At 45.6% G+C, this 18,675-nt stretch overlaps 2 protein-coding genes across 2 annotated transcripts in view; both read left to right on the top strand.

Moving 5' to 3' along the window:
- The first annotated feature begins 3,478 nt into the window (after positions 1-3,478).
- LOC145392728 (uncharacterized) lies at positions 3,479-3,841 on the top strand. The gene has a single exon (XM_080267026.1). It carries the CDS (start codon positions 3,479-3,481, stop codon positions 3,839-3,841), a length of 363 nt encoding a protein of 120 aa, XP_080123152.1.
- A 7,242-nt stretch (positions 3,842-11,083) lies between these two features.
- LOC145392999 (GATA zinc finger domain-containing protein 1) overlaps positions 11,084-18,675 on the top strand; it is a 57,283-nt gene continuing 49,691 nt past the window's right edge. The window contains exon 1 of the mRNA XM_080267308.1: positions 11,084-11,596. Coding sequence (XP_080123434.1) covers positions 11,204-11,596 — 393 coding nt within the window. The 5' untranslated portion in view covers positions 11,084-11,203. The remainder of the gene's footprint in view (positions 11,597-18,675) is intronic.

The following is an 18,675-nucleotide window of genomic DNA, read 5'->3' on the forward strand; positions in this document are numbered from 1 at the left end:
ACACTGAATGGACTTCTTGCGGTGAAAGGACTATAGTCCCTTCCCTATGCTCATATAAGCTTCATAAATAGCCTACTATATTGTACGTACATTCGCGGAGAAGCAAGTTACCAACTCGAAGACATCATAATATCTAGTTTTCTTTCACTTCATAACACTCTAAATGCTTTAGCACAGAGAGATAAAATTACGTAATTTAACAGTCTCATAAATAAAACATTATAGAGAAAAAAAGCATAACATTTAATGCAAAATACCTCAACCCACAAATAGCAAGTTAACTGGCAACTCTGACACGTAACTGAAAACTACGAGAAATACTGAGAACTTTCCAGTACTTCCTGAAATACACGATGTACCAAGGGGAGACCACAAAGAAGCGAGAGAACAGAACGAACAAGATAGACATACGTCCCCAGTCACCACGCGCCCCTCTTCCCCTCAACGGAATCCAATAGAGGTACATCGCCCTGCCACATGACCCTCCACCTGGACCAGTGCTCACCAGAATTGGGGCAGGATCTGTGTGCTGGCAGACTCCACAAGTAGTCCCGCGACGACGCACATCGTGCTTGTTGGGGAGGGAATGCCCACCGTGCTTCCCTCACCTGCAGTCCCTGCCCAGAGCAGGACCATGCCGACGCCCACTGTGCTCGCCGGGGAAAGGACACCCACTGTGCTCCTCTTGCCTGCAGTCCCAGGGTCCAGCAGAACCATAGCTGCGCCCACCGTGCCCGCCATGGAGGCCCTGCCCACCATGCGGGCCTCATCTGCTGAACCTTCGGCACTTATAGAGGGCTACTACCCTTGCTCACCTCACTCCTCGAGAGGACGAGCGGGTCACGCCCCTTGCTCACCTCACTCCTCGAGAGGACGAGCTGGTCACGCCCCTTGCTCACCTCACTCCTTCAGGGACTGAGTAGGCTCCTCCATGGAGTTGCTATGGGAAGGGGTCTGGATTGGCCCTGTGGTGAGTCCTGGGTTGCACTCAATCCAGCCAGTGCCCCTAAGTTACCAGTCACTGTCGGACTCCCAAAGGAAGAGAGACCGCAGGGAACTCCTGTCAGACTCCCGAAGTGGGTGAGACCACAGGCACTGGATGCAGAGGGACGCCCCCAGAACTCCTGGCCGAGACCTCCCTAAACAAGCTGGCAACTAAACTGTCCTCCCTCAAGGGTAGGTGCAAGGAAGTACGCCTATCCGACCTGTTTGGCCCCAGTCCCGAAGGCTGACACACTGACGGAGGCCACTTCAGTGAAAGGCCTCCCTCTACACCACCCCACAGCCCTCACCCGATGATCAGGAGTGAAGCAGTGGTCCCACACCCCTTCAGGAAGCGCACACCTGATGACACACCTCCCACACATGGGCACCTCCTGCAGTTATCTTACCAGTCCCAGACTCAGACCCTTATATACTTCTTATAGCGTGTATAATCTATTATACTGTCTTGTGTCAAGGCACAGTATTCTTTTTGAGTAACATTCGTGTCAGACTGGTTAGCCTGTGTTTTAAGCTCTGTTCCCTGGATGCATGCTCTGTACCCGGTCTTAGAAAGAACCCAATACCAGACCCGCATACGCTGAGAGCAAGAAGTTGATTTCTGAGTACATGGCATAACACTGGTGGCAGCGATAGTTCTAGATCTGTTCAGGAGAAAGTACAACTAGTAACGAAAAGGGAAAATCCGAAAAATGGCACCCAAACCACACATACAGTTACCAAAATTTGACCCTGTACAGAGCGATATAGACACATACATGCATATGATTAAACCACTGTTGGATATTGGGTTTGAACACGACAAGGAAAAGTTAGTTGTAACACTAACCCACCTAAGAAAAGCAGTCTCGCTCATTGCCACGAAGATCGTCCCTGAGCTGACATGGGAACAATTTACATGAATCGTGACACAAGCAGTCAAACCATCACTGGGAAAAGTTGTAGCTTTGTCCCAGCTTGATGCCATCACCTACGACGCCAACAAGACTCTCAACCAGGCCGCTGCTTACCCAGAGGCCGACGCAGCCAACCAGGAACAACAGTGGATTGCGTAATTACCTTTTTTCATCCCACCCCGTGATGCGCAAGAAACGAAGGAACTTTTTTTTATTATTATAAACTTGAAGATACACATCCAAGACATCATCTGGTGAAAAGAAAAATATTTCTCTCTTTTCATCTTTACGTAGCACCATGCGTAAGTTTGTGTGTAGGGGTCGAGTTGTTTACGGTAATGCCGGTCTGCACAGCCTGAGCTGTGGCTCGCAACGCGATGCTATCCAGCCTGAGCTGTGGCTCGCAATCCATGGGTTAAGGATCGTCCCTAGCACTGTAAGAGAACATTTCACAATCTTTGACCCAACGGGAGACCTGGACAGAGATATTCAACTAGTCAGGCGTCTTCTCACTGCCCGCACCACCCCACAACACATCGAGACAGTGAGCAGAGTCCCAATGCATAAAGTACAACCAAAACCATGGACGTCCCCCACCCGCACCATTTCACCAGCAGCACCCAGTATGCCCAGGATGCTCCCCACCAAAAGGCACCCCCCTTCTAAGGAAAATACCAACCTGATCTTCATAAATTCGTGGGTTTTCAGTCTGTAATCACCGGTGCCCATTTCATGACATACAGGAACAACTTAAAGCTGCCCAACAAAAAACAGCTACCTAAGGACACCGCAAGGTCTTCTCTATAGATGATAACTGCGACAAAGACAAGGCACCCTCCGCCTAGCATTCTGACCATGGTCAAGTAGGGCCGCATGAAGAAGATGTCCCACAACAACTGGATTTTTTTAGACCACCCTTGCACCTCCCCACGGTGGCGAGGGCCACCTCACAAAAATATCGTCCCCTAGTTTGCGATAAGATGAGACTGAATGGGGTGAAAGAGAGGCTAGTGGTTGACATGGGAGCAGCCAGATCCTGTTTCTACCACCATTTTTACTCCCGCCACGCCTTGGTTTTTGGCTCGCTTCTCTCTACTTCAGCTCATCTCGTAGATGTGGGAGATGGACCCCTGCCTGTCCATGGGGAAACTCGGGCCTTGCGAGCTGACACTCACCAGAAAGTATCAGCCAAACATCAATTCATCATTTTTGACTCAGTCTGCCATGCTTATGATGGCTACCTAGGGCTGGACCTCCTGCAGAAACTATGCACCAACATCAACTGCCACAAGCGACGTCTCCTCTTCCAGAAGTCTCCAGAACCCCTCTAGCCACACTGCACATGCACTCCCACACCCTTTCCCTTATCTCACTCTCCTCCCGCTATGTCTTCTACCTTACCCTCCCCTATTCTTAACCTTCCCGCTCCTCCGCATACCACTTTCCCCGCTACCATCGCCTCCTCCCTTACTATCCCTCCTCACCACAAGGTCTTCCTACTCCCCAACCTTGGGGCGGTACGCATCGCCAACATTTCCATCACCCCTCTCACCCTTCCTAGAGAATTAGTGGTCAGAGAAATGAAAAAAGCTGAACCATGCACACCCCCTCCCCTTTCCATCCTTCCTTCTCTACCTGAACACCTGACACCACACCGAGCCGACAGCCTCCAACGCCTCCTCCTGGACTTTGAAGACGTGTTCTCGTCGGGACCTGTGGATATCGGCCACACCACGTACCTGACACACGAAATTCACACCACAGGCCCACCAATTCACCAAATGCCTCGGAGGAAAAACCCTAATCAGCGGGCTGAGGAAGACCAGCAGGTCCAGGAAATGCTTGATGTCAGTGTTATATCCTTATCCACCAGCCTCTGGTCCTCTCCAGTCGTGTTAGTTAAGAAGAAAGACAACCCCATGCGCTTCTGTGTGGATTACTGACGCCTTAACGATGTGACCACAAAGGATGCCACCACTCCACCCAGGACAGATGACCCTCTCGACTCCTTGTGCAGAGTATCCTGGTTCTCCACCTTGGATATCCAGTTGGGATACTGGCAGGTCCCTGTACACCCGGAGGACAGAGAGAAAATAGTTTTCTCAACCAGCAATGGAAAGCGTTACGAATTCAACGTCCTCCCCTTTGGACTCTGCAACACCTCCGTAGCACCTGTCTAGCAATAAACTCTCATCCTTTTTGTGTCCAACTCTCTAATGCAAGAGTTAACCGTTACTCCCAGTCCCTCATTTATGCTACAGGTCAACTTTGGAATTGTCTCCCTCTGTCTGTATTTCCTTCTTCTTATGATTTCCAGCCTTTCAAATGCAGTGTGTCCAGGCATCTAGAAATGAACATATCTTGAATTTGGCTCTGTTTTATATTGTTTTTGTTTGTGTTTTCTTAGAAGGAACTGTTTTGCTGGCTTGAAGCCTTTGGTTCCTTCTTCCTCACATAAAAAAAAAATCTCCCTATTAACCCACCCCGTCCCATCGACGTATGGGTACGTTGCAACGATTTGCATTTGCCAGTCCCGGCAACGTACCAGTACGTCGTGCAATTGCAAGGTCCCTAATTTGCACAATTTTCAATTTTTGCGCGTGATTTTTTGTATGTATACACGGGACACCTTCCTCTATTCCTCTACAAGATGCCAAGCAGGGACAATGCCTTACATCGCATAACCTCCCCCTTCCCCCCCTCATGCCATTGTCTTGGCAATGGACCTGTTACTAGTGACCTGGCTAGTAAAGATATTCAGGGCCAGAGTGATTCCCCAATCGATGACAGTGTGGAGGACAATGTTTACATAGCATTAGAAGAAGAAACAGCCAGAAATAATGATCAGGTAATGTGGCAAAACAAGGTCAGGTATGGTGATTAGTTAGTGAGTGAAACAATGCTTATAATGCCTTTATTACTGCTTGAAAACCAATATACTCTCATACTACATATACATTCATACCAAGTAAATAAATAAATACCGTTTATGAGTGGATGAAATAGTTACCCTCCCATAGAACTCGCTTTCTTTGGTGCCAGCATGTTAGAAAACCCAGTCAGGTAAGGAGGAACTCCTACCTGGATTGGGTATTTTAAACCCCAGGTGAGCGATTTCTCTATGAATTTTCGATGTTTCTCACCAAAAGCGAAGGTTTTAGCCAAAAAAAAAAAATTTGAAAATACCTTGGGACTGGGGGATGTCGGAGGTGCGGAAAACCTCGGGACGTGACGGGTTAATGGTGTCAGTTCCCAGTGACCTCACCTGGGAAATCTGCATGGCATAGCTAGATGACGTTATCATCTTCAGCCGAACCTGGGCCGACCACCTCCAGCACCTTAAACCAGTCCTCATTCATATCCGACAGGCAGGACTTGAGTTCAAGTCGTCAAAATGCATCCTGGTTGAATGGTCCATCTCCTTCCTAGGGCACGTCATCTCCTGGGAAGACATAGCACCTGATCCTGAGAAACTGCATGCTATCACAGATCTCCCCCTACCACGAGATGTCCATGAAGTCCGTGCCATTATCGGGCTCACGTCCTACTACTGACAGTTTGTAAAGGGGTTCGCTAACATCGCAAACCCCCCCCCCATGACATGACTAAAAAAGGCGAATCTTTCACCTGGACAGACAATCATATCAACGCTTTTCACATCCTCAAGACCAAGCTCATAACCGCTCTGATCGTCACATTTCCTGACTACACCCTCCCTTTTCGCCTGTATACCCACGTATCCCTAGTAGCAATTAGTGCTGTCCTTGCCAAAGTCCAGGAAGGACAAGAACACATCATCGCCTGTGCCAGTTGTACTCTCAATCAGGCAGAAACGAACTATGCCGCCACCAAACGAGAATGCCTAGGCATCGTCTGGGCCTTGGACCACTTTTAAGCCTATCTGGCAGGCACTCACGTCACCATAAAAACAGATCACCAGTCTTTGCAGTGGCTACACCAGTCTCAGACCCACAACTTCCAGTTAGTCAGATGGAGAGAAACCCTCGAAGAATTTTATTTTGATATAGCATATCGGCCTGGCAAATTACATACAAACGCCGATGCCTTGTCCCGGCTGCCCATCAACGCCATCAGCTCCGCCACCAGCCTCCTTAAAAAAATGGCAAAGCAAAGATCATCCCGACTGGATACCACCACAAATATTCTCTAAGCTACATCGACAGGGCAACCACCTATTCACCCATACTGGACATATAGCGCTCGATCCTAACACTGCCCTAGAAATAATGACTCACTTTCACTCAGACAACGGCATACATCTAGGGACCAAGAAACTCCTACAAGTATTTAATAACAATTATGTACTCCAGCTTGGCCAAACAAGTCATACAGGCCTGCCGTGCTTGTGCGCTAGGAAAGGACGTGACACGGACACCAGGCCCTTCAGGAAACATCACTACTCACAAGCCATGGCAACTTTTGTATGTAAATGTATTTTTGCCCCTCCCTCCTAAAGCAGGCTACAAGTACATCATAACTTTCGTGGACACCTATTCAAAATTCCTGATTGCTTTCCTGGCCAAGGAGCACCACGCCGTTGCCCACCAAGTTTTTCTCTACTTCGGCATTCCCCAGACCCTTCACACCAACAACGCCCTGGAGTTTACGAGCAAAATATGGAAAGAACTCACCTCCATCTTCGGGTACGAGCTATCTCACTCTTCCCCATCCTGGCCACAGAGAAATGGGATATGCAAAAGAAGTCACCGTACCCTCCGCCACCAAGTACAAGCCAGAACAGAAGAAACACAAAACAAAGACTGGCCAGCCCACATAAAAACTGTGCAGTGGGGGATGAACACCTGTCCCACTGAAAATGGCATTATCCCTCATGAACGAGTGTTCGGGGAAACTCCCCTTCTCTTACCCTTCCGACAGCACCTACAGCCCCCCTCCACGTCCTCCATATCCGACCTCCTTCACCACCTCAGGCGCCGACAGCATCACCTACAAAACCAACAAGACCTTCAACCTGACATCACCCCCATCAGTCCCTACAAGCCTGGCTACTCAGTTATGGTGGCCCAACTAGTACCATCCCTAACAAACTAACACCCCGATTCTCAGACCCCTATACAGTCATCAACGTTCCCAACCCCTACCAGGTCAGTATCTAATATCACTCCACTCCACTCACATACCAGAATTGCCATGTGTGTCTCTTCCACCCATCACCACCCACCTCACCCACCGCCTCCCTACCACGTTGCACCCACTCTACCACCCAGCATGCCGCACCCCCACTCACCTCCCACGCCAACACGACTAATTCTTACGCGTGCTACATCACATCTACACACGCCTCACCCTCACTCGCTCCTCATTCCACAATCATGTTCCCCACCATACCCCCCACCAACTCCTCATCCTCCCCACAGACCCCCCCATACACCCAGGGACCTCACGTCCCAGATCAACAACCCCCATCACACTGCCTCCACCAAACACGAAGACATGGCCACCCAGCCCAGGAACTCTCCACCCACACCCAGCCACCTCACCTCATGACCCAAGGTCCTCCCCACCTACTGTACACCTGTCCTTACCACCACCACTCCTAGATCTGGCCATCTCACACCTACACCCTCCTCACTCTCACTCACTTCTCATTCCACACTCATGTCCTCCACCATACCCTACACCAACTCCACGTCCTCCTCACAGACCCCCCCCACACACCCCTTGGCGACCTCACCTCCCAGATCACAACCACCAACCACCAGCAAAATATGCACCAACACCCTCATCCCCACCCCCACCAGTTCCAACACCATCCAGAGAAACCACGTCCAGCTCCCCCACACCAAACACCTCCTCCATAAACCTCAAAATGCATCAGGCGGGAAGCAAAATTCCAGTGGCCAGACCAACCAGGACAATTAAGATGTGTCAGTCCAGTACTTACCCACCCGTGCGTCGTGTGCAACCTCATAAAACCCAGGTTGCCTCCTTTCTCCAGCATTCAGCCCAGAGTCACCGGCCAGTCACTACACACTGCACTTCCAGAAATGAAAATCAAACACATGCTCTGGACCCCTACCCAGGGAAACAAACAATGCCTCCGAGGAACACCACAACTTCTGCGTCTCCTGCGGAAGATCACACACACCTCCACCCTTGAGATATCATACAAACCACACCAGGAGCCAAGTATACCCACTTGACATTGGATCGCACTCCTCCAACACCTCATGCCAGCCTACCAGACTCCTGCCTCTACCATGTACCACCTCCAGTCACGAGGACATGATTTCTTCAGCAGCGACGGTGGCGAAATACAAGATGTACCAAGGGGAGACCACATAGAGGTACGAGAAAAGAATGAGCGATCGGGACAAGACAGACATACGTCCCCAACCACCACGCACCCCCTTAATGGAATCCAATAGAGGTACATCACCCTGCCGCATTACTCTTCACCTGGACCAGCGCTCACCAGAACTGGGGTAGGATCTGTGTGCCAGCAGACTCCCCAAGTAGGACTGCGATGACACCCACCATGCTCATCAGGGAAAGGACACCCATTGTGCTCCTTTCACCTGCTGCCCTCTGTAGGACCACAATGATGCCCACCATGCTCGTTGGGGAAAGAACGCCTACCATGCTTCTTTCACCTACAGCCACCAGCAGGACCGTGACGACACCCATCGTGCTTCCCTCACCTGCAGCCCCTGCCAGGAGCAGGACCGCGGTGATGCCCACCTTGCTCACTGGGGAGAGGAAGTCCACAATGCTCCTCTCACCTGCAGTCCCAGGGTCTAGCAGAACTGCGGTGGCACCCACCATGCCCACCAGGGAGGGAACGCCCACCGTGCCCCTCTCACCTGCAGCCCCAGGGTCTAGCAGAACTGCCGCAGCACCCAATGTCCCCATCAGGGATGCCCCACACACCATGCGGGCATCATCTGCTGAACCTTCGGCACTTATAGAGGGCCACGACCCTTGCTCACCTCACTCGTCCAGAGGACGAGCAGGTTGCGCCCCTTGCTCGCCTTACTCCTCCATGCAGGGGCTGTGCAGGCTCCCCCACACTGTTGCTATGGGAAGGGGTCTGGAGTGGCCCTATGGTGAGTCCTGGGGTGCACTCAATCCAGCCAGCGCCCCTAAGTCACCAGTCACTGTCAGACTTCCAAAGGAAGAGAGACTGCAGGCAGCCCCTGTCGGACTCCCGACGAAGATGAGACTGCAGGCACCGGACGCAGAGGGACGCCCCCAGAACTTCCGGCCGAGACCTCCCTAGACAAGCCAGTGTACCGTCCTCCCTCAAGGGCCGGTGTATCATTAAGTCGTGAGGAACGTGAAAACCTGAGGACGAGGGCACCAGGCACACCCCCAAAATTCTCTTCTCGGCTAATTTTCACCATTCATAGGTGTATTCATCGCCATAAAACCTACATCATCGTCTTTGTCAATGTTTTTTCCAGCTGATAAGCATGAAAAAAAAGGGGGGAAAATCAAATACTAGCACCTTAAGGTGAGGAAAATATATACTCATGCACAGTTAAATGAATTCCCAACGTCACAGCTCGAAAGTTTTCTCGGACACCCTATAATGTCAGGACACATATCGATAGAGAATTTTATCAGCTTTCTAATGAGACCAATCTCATTGTTGTTTGACGAGTAGTTGCAGAGAAAATAAGAAAAAGGCAAGAGACATATTCAAAATCTTTTCAAATTTAGAATGTCTCTTGCTTTTTTCTTATTTTCTCTGCAACTACTCGTCATACAACAATGAGATTGGTCTCATTAGAAAGCTGATAAAATTCTCTATCGATATATGTCCTAACATCAAAGGGTGTCCGAGAAAACTTTCGAGTTGTGACGTTGGGAATTCATTTAACTATGCGTGAGTATATATTTTCCTCACCTTAAGGTGCTACTATTTGATTTCCACCCCTTTTTTTCATGCTTATCAGCTGGAAAAAACATCGACAAAGATGATGATGTAGGTTTTATGGCGATTAATACACTTATGAATGGTGAAAATTAGCCGAGAAGGGAATTTTGGGGTGTGCCTGGTGCCCTCGTCCTCAGGTTTCACGGTCCTCACGGTTTAATGATACACCGGCGCAAAGAAGCACCCCTATCCGACCTGTTCGGCCCCAACCCCGAAGGCCGACACAGACGGAGGCCCCCTCCAGTGAAAGGCCTCTCTCTACACTACCCTGCAGCCCTTACCAGACGATCATGACTGAGGTAGTGGTCCCACGAACCTTCAGGGACCCCACACCTGACGAGACACCTCTGGACGCCACCTGCAGTTATCTTACCAGCCCACTAGTCCCAGACTCAGACCCTTATACTTCATATAGTGTGTATACTCTATCATATTGTGGTGTATCAAGGCACTGTATTCTTTGTAATATACGTTTAAGACTGGTTAGCCTGTTTTAAGCCCTGTTCCCTGGTTGCATGCTCTGTACCCGGTCTTAGAAAGAACTCAATACCAGACTAAGCAAGTTGATCTCTGAGTACGTGGCATAATACAAATACAATACTTCCGTCATTCATTTGAACTGAATATTGTTATATTGTGTACTTCACTGTTGCCCTGCGATTATTAAAGTTACTGACTCTTGTATGCAGTATGCCTTATATATCCATTTACATCTTTCAGTGCATACTATAGCTAATCATTATTATAGGGCGTGATTTTATGCCCACTGATTGTATTTAAATAAAAAAAATGTTTCGTTGAGGGAGGTGTGTGGAAAAATTCACCACCTTATTTTGTTATTTTTTTATAACCACTGACTGTATATCATTTTACCTACTAAAAGAGGTGTGTGGCACTGGCAAGATCCACCACCTTCTTTCGTTTTATAAGTACTGTACTTTAACTTTCAGCAGTAAATAATATCAAATTAGTTTCAACGGAGCTGAGGATAAATATCCACATCCAATATCTTGGCAGGAAATAGGACATCGCTCTATTTATATATACTATTCATCTTTAATAGAGGACTTCGTACGTAGGGGCACGCAGGGACTTTACATATCTTTAGGTATATTTGGACCAAAAATGAATTTTGGCATTTTTGGGGTTGGCAACACTGGTGTTGTTTACATTTGGTGTTGGGGAAAGGCGCGTTGTGTTTAGTTTGCAAATTCCTCAAGTGACCCATCTGAAACTAAGAATTCTAATTTTGCAGGTGCTGTACCAGTTTCCACTTCGTACACCATTCTTTATATGCATTTTTATGTACCAGATAACTGTTCGAACCACCTTCATCCTACCGTAGTCACAAAGTTGGTGCCTTCCCTTCATACAAATTTACATTATGGTGTTTGGAGTTAAGCCGGTGTGTGTTAAGTGTAAGGCTACGGAGTCTAATTTATGGCATAAAGATGAAAATGACCAAGTATTGTGTGTGGATTGCCAAGTAAAAGCTAATGGATCACACAAAACTCCAGCCCTCAGGCAGCAGAAAGAGAGGGAGGAGGATGAACAAGACTGCAAAAGAGAGGAGGACAAAATAGAAACTGATGACCACAAAGATGCAGATTCAAGTAATGGAAATGGCAAAGATGACGATCAGGATGGAGAGAAGGATCGAGATATGGGCAGAGGCTCAGATAAGAGGGAGACTAAGAGAAAAACTCGGAAGGGAAGACAAGGAGGGAAAGGCAGTGTACCAAAAGGGAAAGGAAGAAGATACATATTCAAGAAAAGTGTGAGTAACATTTGCTACTATTGCAGAATTTCCTTAAATAAGTTGGATAATTTTTTTAATGTCCAAACCTACTCACATAATTCATAGTAAGCAGATTTTTATACCATGCTTATAGCATCATATGGTTTTCTGGTGCTTTTTGGTGTTGTTCATTCTACTATGGCTCTCATTTCTGTTGCACATTACCTCTTTCTGAGTTATGGAAACATACAGAAGAAACCTGGAAGAGGCTAATGAGCTTGTGACTCTAGCTCAAGATCACACATACTGGATTGTACAGTTGTGTGCTCATTGTGATCAAGGTGTTTATGCTCAGTAAACTCATGACACTCAAACTTTGGTCAGTTTTCAGTAGTTCACATAACTGTTTTAAAATAAAAAATATAATTTCTGGTCAATTTTAGCGTGATTTGAGTGAATATAAACTTCATTTTTGTCGGAAATCACTCGTTTTGGAGATCTGGCCTACCGAGGCAAAATACTGTACAGTAACCTCTCAACTAATGCAAGTTTAAATAGCACATTTTCGTTTTAACGTGAGCAAATATTTAAGGAGATATGTTTAACTAACAAGGGTTTCTCAGTTTAACGCAACTTTACACGTACGTGATGTTTTCAGATTAGCCGCGCACGCCTTGGACAGTCCTGAGCTGATAGACCATCTCGGGTACGGTTTAATTTATTCAGTTGAAAAAAAAATATATATATATATTGTATCTGTTTCATTATGGTAAATTAAGTCTTATATTAGGACAGCAGAACAAGGGGGGACAGCAGAGCGAGGAGGGGGAGCGGCGAGAGGTGGGGGAGCAAGGTGAGGAGGGACTACAGCAGATGACGAGTGATGCGTAGATGAAGTGATGCCGTGTGTTGTTATTGTTTGTGACCTACTTACTGTAATGAAAATGTTGCTTTTACTCTATTGTTTCTATGACCTACTATTGCATTAACTCAAGGCATCCCGTCGATGTATGGGTACGTCGCAACATTTTCATAGCTAGACCCGTCGACGCACCAGTACATCGTGCAATTGTAAGTTCATACTGTAATTTGCACAATTTTCAATTTTCTCGCATGATTTTTGGTACGTAGACACGGGACACCTTCCTCTACAAGATGCCAGTCAGGGACAATGCCTTACCCTGCATGACCTCCCACCCCCCGCACGCCATTGTCTCGGCAAATCACCTGTTACCAGTGACCTGGCCAATAAAAACATTCAGGGCCAGAATGATTCCCCAATCGATGACAATATGGAGGACAAGGTTTACGTAGCATTAGAGGAAGAAACAGTCAGAAATGATGATCAGGTAATGTTGCCAAAAAAAGTCATGTATGTTGATGTGTTAGTGAGTGAAACAATGCTTATATTGCCTATATTACTGTTTGAAAACCAATATACTCTCGTACTACATATAAATTCGTACCAAATAAATAAATAAATACCGTTTATGAGTGGTGTGGAATAGTTACGCTCCCACAGAACTCATTTTCTTTGGAGCCAGCCTGATAGAAAACCCAGTAAGGTAAGGAGTACTGCTACCTGTATCGAGTATTTTAAACCTCAGGTGAGCGATTTCTCTATGAATTTTCGATGTTTCTCACCAAAAGCGGAAGTTTGGGCCAAAAATTATTTTCCAAAATTGGTCAGGATTGGGTGGAGTCAGTGGTGGAAAATTGGTTGGGACGGGACGGGTTTGTAACGTTGAGGAACTTTCACAATGCCGTGAAAGAAGCAAAATTGAAAGAAAATCCACGTAAAAAACGAAAACAGTACTGTATGTATTTGGGAAGAATTAGAGGCTTCACCAAACCCTGTTTCAGAGGTCTGCCACCAGGTGGTCTAGCGTCACCCAGCCTCGATTAAATATTTTTGTGGGGTTTTAAAGACCTGTGAAATTGTACGTAATACTAAGTTTATAATGATATTGCTATTTATAAGAATCTTTTTTCCTATTCGATCCAGCGCATATTTATATACCTGTAAAGAAAAAATAACCAGGCTCTCAGAGAATCTTAGCTTGGGGACTAAAATAGTGTGCTGTCTAATTACATATACTGTATTTAAATAAATCGTGTGCAGTTAGTAAAAGATTACCTTCAGGACTTCTGATGTGTGTATTTTTAGCATGCTTTAACTCGCCCCATCCCAATGTTTTTGGACCTTTTTTTTTTTTTTTTTTTTTTTTTTTTTTTTTTGCTCAAACATCCGCTTTTGGTGAGAAACATCGAAAATTCATAGAGAAATCGCTCACCTGAGGTTTAAAATACCCGATTTAGGTACGAGTACTTCCTTACCTGATTGGGTTTTCTAACAGGCTGGCACCAAAGAAAACGAGTTCTATGGGAGGGTGACTATTTTATCCACTCATAAACAGTATTTATTTACTTTGTACGAATATATATGTAGTACAAGAGTATATTGGTTTTCAAACAGTAATATAGGCATTATAAGCATTGTTTCACTCACTAACTCATCACCATTCATGACCTTTTTTTTCCCACATTACCTGATCATCATTTCTGACTGTTTCTTCCTCTGATGCTACGTATCACTCTGGCCCTGAATGTCTTTATTGGCCAGGTCACTGGTAACAGGTGAATTGCCAAGACAATGCCGTGCAGGGGGGGGGGAGAGGTTATGCGGTGTAAGGCATTGTTCCTGCTTGGCATCTTGTAGAGGAATAGAGGAAGGTGTCCTGTGTATACGTGCCAAAAATCACTCGCAAAAATTGAAAATTGTGCAAATTAGGGACCTTGCAATGTTGCCGCGTTAATTCACGTCGCCGGGACGGCGCGGGTTAAAGAAGTAAGCTGTTCCACTGAAAATAATGTACTGAACGATTGCTTTGTTGGTGAATCAGCCATATTAATCCAAACAAACGGCAGTGCGGTACGACACTATAATCATAACAAAGTACGAGGAGTTGAAGTGTAAACTTACTAAACTATGCAATGGAGCCAGGGAAACATTTAAAAGCATTATTTATGTTAGACTTTAGTTATTAAGATGATCAAGACGTCCAACAGGTCCGTATTGTTATGAAAAGTCATACGTTATGGTAGGCAGGGCAGCATATCAAAAGGTGCTGCCGAACCTGCGGCTGCATATCTACTTTCTTTTGTGGATACTAACGAATGACAAATATGTTAATCACTGTTATACTGTTTCATGAATGGTTCTAGTAAAATTTCCTAGGTTTCGTCTCTGTGTTATTTTTACAGAGATGAGTAAACTGACGAAAGCTGAGTTTACAAAATGACACCTATAATACATTATATATAATCAAAAGGCTCCCATATTGTAATTTCTTTGTAGCATATCATGCCAACTGAGTAATTTCATGAGTAAAATCTGTTTTGGGGTATTTTACTTTGTGTTAAAATTAAAAAGAAAATATGCACTGGCTACTTTTTCAGTGCCTACCCTGCATCAGAGCTGGGGGACGGAGGCGAACCTAGTGGCAGATTTCTGAAACAGGATCTGGTGAATTGTCTAATTAAACAACGCTTCGGCCCAACTAGGGCTCAGATGTCGTTTACTTCTCCCCAAATATACTGTTTTTGTTTTTTACATGAATTTTCTTTCAAATTAATATTGTTGCTTTTAAGTTAGTTTAGAGTAGCATACTGTAACTTCCCAAATGGGTAGACTTTTCCAGAGTCCTGGAACATAACCCAATATTACAATTGTTTCTTATGGGAAAATTATGTTTAAATAATGTGTTTCTAGATAACGCGACCACTCCAGGAACATAACCCTCACATTATTTGAGAAGTTACTGAATACCTATTTTTGGGTAGTTAAGGAAGCGGCCATGTCCCCCACAGAAGTGTTTACCGATTATCTTACCGACTGGCTACATTGTTTACCACCCAACACTCCAACTAGACGCATCGGTGTATGTCGTGTCAAAACAACGGGAAACCTACAAATTTAACCAAAACTAGCCTCACTTGCATTAGACAGCCATCTTTTACATTTAAAAAATGCATATTAAGAATTGTAGTGTCTGGCCTTTTGAAGAGTCCCCTGCACACAGATTCATCAGAGATACCATTCACAATCTTGAAAGTTTCAGTCATATTGCCTCTTGATCTATAAGCATAACCTTAGGAATTTGGGGGGGGGGGATTTTTTTTTTTTTTTTTTTTAATTAGCCATTTATTTTTCTCTGGATTCATGTTTTCTTCTGAGGTGTTTTCATGTGCTTTGAATGTTTTTAATGTTCATTTCCATGGGAAATACCCTATTTTGCCATTCTCTTTCCCCCCTTCCTCCACCATTCATTCATTCATTCATTGCCAGACGCCATGTATCCCAAACGGGATGGTCAAGGGCATAGAGTTAACTGTTTTACAGGGAGGGGCACTAATCCTTCACCAACCCCACTTGACACGTAGGGAGAACGTTTTGCCAACAGCATCTGGTGTTCCCAGGCGGTCACCCATCCAAGTACTGTACTAACCAGACCCAACGTTGCCAACGGCCATACCACGTTGAGTACACCGCTTCCCGTCTGATCAGCGAAGTTAAGCCTTCACCATTATAATAGCAAAATAAGCCTTATCCAACAAAAATTGAGGGATGTGAGAAGAGAGGAAGAAATCAGTAGGATGGAAGTTGTGGAAGCAATGATGAAAGTCAAAATGGGGAAACCCCCAGGATGGAGTGTGTGGTGAAATGCTGAAGCATGAGAGAGATAGTAGTAGAATGGATGCAGAAGATGTGCAGATTGGCCTGGGAGGAAGGTAGAATCCCAAAGGATTGGAAAAGGGGAAAAAGAAGTGTGTGGTACTAATCATAGGGGCATTTTTCTTAGTGTAATAGGAAATGTATATGGTAGGATACATATTGACATGGTTAGCGAGATAACAGAGGAATTAGTTGGAGAAGAACAGGGAGGTTTTAGGAAGGGAAGAGGTTGTGTAGATCAGATATTCATTCCTAGATTTTTAGTGAAAAAGTTACTAGAGAAGGGAAAGAAGTTGTATGTGTCACTCATGGATTTGGAGAAAGCATATGACAGGGTGGATAGACAAGGATTGTGGAAAGTATATGGAATGTATGGAGTAAATGGGAAGTTGTTGAATGCCTTGAATAGTGTGTATGAGGATGCTAAGGCTGCAGTGTGTGTGGATTGTGAACTGAGTGAATTTTTCTATTTTAAGGGTGGATTGAAACAGAGTTTTGTCATTTCTCCTTGGTTGTTCAGTCTGTATATGGATGGGGTTACCAGTATAAAAGAGATACAAGGTAGGGCAGTGGATGTTAGAGCAGAGAGAGGGCAGTGTTTGGAAACTCCCTGTACTTTTGTTCACAGATACAGTGTTGTTCAGTGAAGACGTAGGGGAGCTGCAAGGCATGGTAGACGAGTTTGGGAGAGTGTGTAAGAAACGGAATCTACAGGTGAATGTAGGGAAGAGTAAAGTTATGGTCTTCAAGAGAAATGAAGCCAGTGAATGTACAGTGAGGTTGGATGAGGAGGAAATGAAAATGTGAGTGAGTTTGAGTACTTGGGTAGTGTGATGAGTCAGAAAGGAAGTTTAGATGTTGAAGTGCTTGAAAGGGTACAACAAGGAAGGAAGGTTGCTGGTTCCTTGAAAGCAGTGATAAGGAACAGGTAGGTGAGCATGGAAGTGAAAAAGTTACTACATGACAGTACTGTGATACCCACTCTAACGTATGGAAGTGAAGCTTGGACCATGTTGGAAGGACAGAAGTTAAGAGTGAGAGCAGTGGAAATGAGTTATTTGAGAGGAGCCTGTGGAGTCACATGGAGAGACAGACCAACAAATGAGGAAGTGAAGGAGCATTGTGGTGTGGATGTGGATGTGACAGGAAGTGTTAGGAGAAATGCATTGAGGTGGTTTGGCCATATGGAGAGGATGGAGAGTGAGAGACTGACAAGGAGAGTGTATGTGAGTGAGGTTGAGAAGGGGAGAGGGAGGGGGAGGCCAAGGATGAGATGGAGGGATGGGGTGGGGAGGTATATACTCGTATATGAGAGAGGGGTGTGTGAGCTGGGAGCAGGGCATTGAAATGGTGGGAGACAGGGCAACATGGAGGTGATTTGTTTGTGGCTACCCCTTATGGGATGAAGGCATCTGGCAGTTGTTAGATAGTGTGGTATTACATTTATTAAGGAATAAGGAAGCATTTGGTAACACTACGGTGGAGTGTGGCAACACTGTAACGGAATGTTTAGGTTTGAGCGGCATCACAGTAAAGGGCACACGCGGCCAGTTGTCTCCCAGCTTTTTGTTTATATGTTTATATTTAAGCTTACAAACAACACAACATGGTGCCAGGAGTTTTGACTGCAGCTTGGACCAGTGACTGATGCCATAAATTGGACTGACAGGTTCGGAGAGCAGCTAAAAGTATACGTGGAATAGTGACCAGCCTAGAGCTCCTTTCAGTTTCGCCAAGTCACCATGCCACAAGCATTCATCAAGCCACCCAATCCCCTGGAATTCTACTGAGGCAATCCTGCTCACTTCTGGGAGAAATGGAAGCAGAAATTTGAAATATATCTGCAAGCAACAGGGTCTAACAATAAGCCAGGTGAGCAGAAAATTGGCCTCCTCCTGAATCATATTGGTGATCAAGGTGTAGACGTTCATGCCAACTTTGTGTTCCTGTCAAACGAAGACAAGGTGAAATATGAGGCAGTTATTAAGAAGTATGATAAATATATTACCAAGAGAGACTCACAATTGATGTTGAGAGAAAAATTTTGGTTGCATTTAAAAAGAGACCCTGAGCAAAATTTTGTTTCTTGGCTAGATATAGTTCGAGAGCTAACTAATGAGTGCAAATTTCCTTCTGCCTTTCTTGAGTAAGCAATAAGGGATAAAATCACCTTTTCTTGCATAGATGACCAGTCTAAACTCAAACTATACGATGAAGGTGCTTCTCATTCATTACAAAAAGCTATCCAGATACTGTCTCTAAGGGAAGCCACAAGAAGAGAACTATAAGAGTCAAAGATAGCTGAAATTAAGTTTGTGCAACGCTGCCAGCTTCACACAGGTACAGGCCCGGACAGGACAGTGAAGGAGCCTACACAGGAGAG

This window comes from Coenobita brevimanus, chromosome 23 (genome assembly GCF_032717465.1).
Source record: "Coenobita brevimanus isolate Jiangsu-jjx chromosome 23, ASM3271746v2, whole genome shotgun sequence".
NCBI lineage: Eukaryota > Metazoa > Arthropoda > Malacostraca > Decapoda > Coenobitidae > Coenobita > Coenobita brevimanus.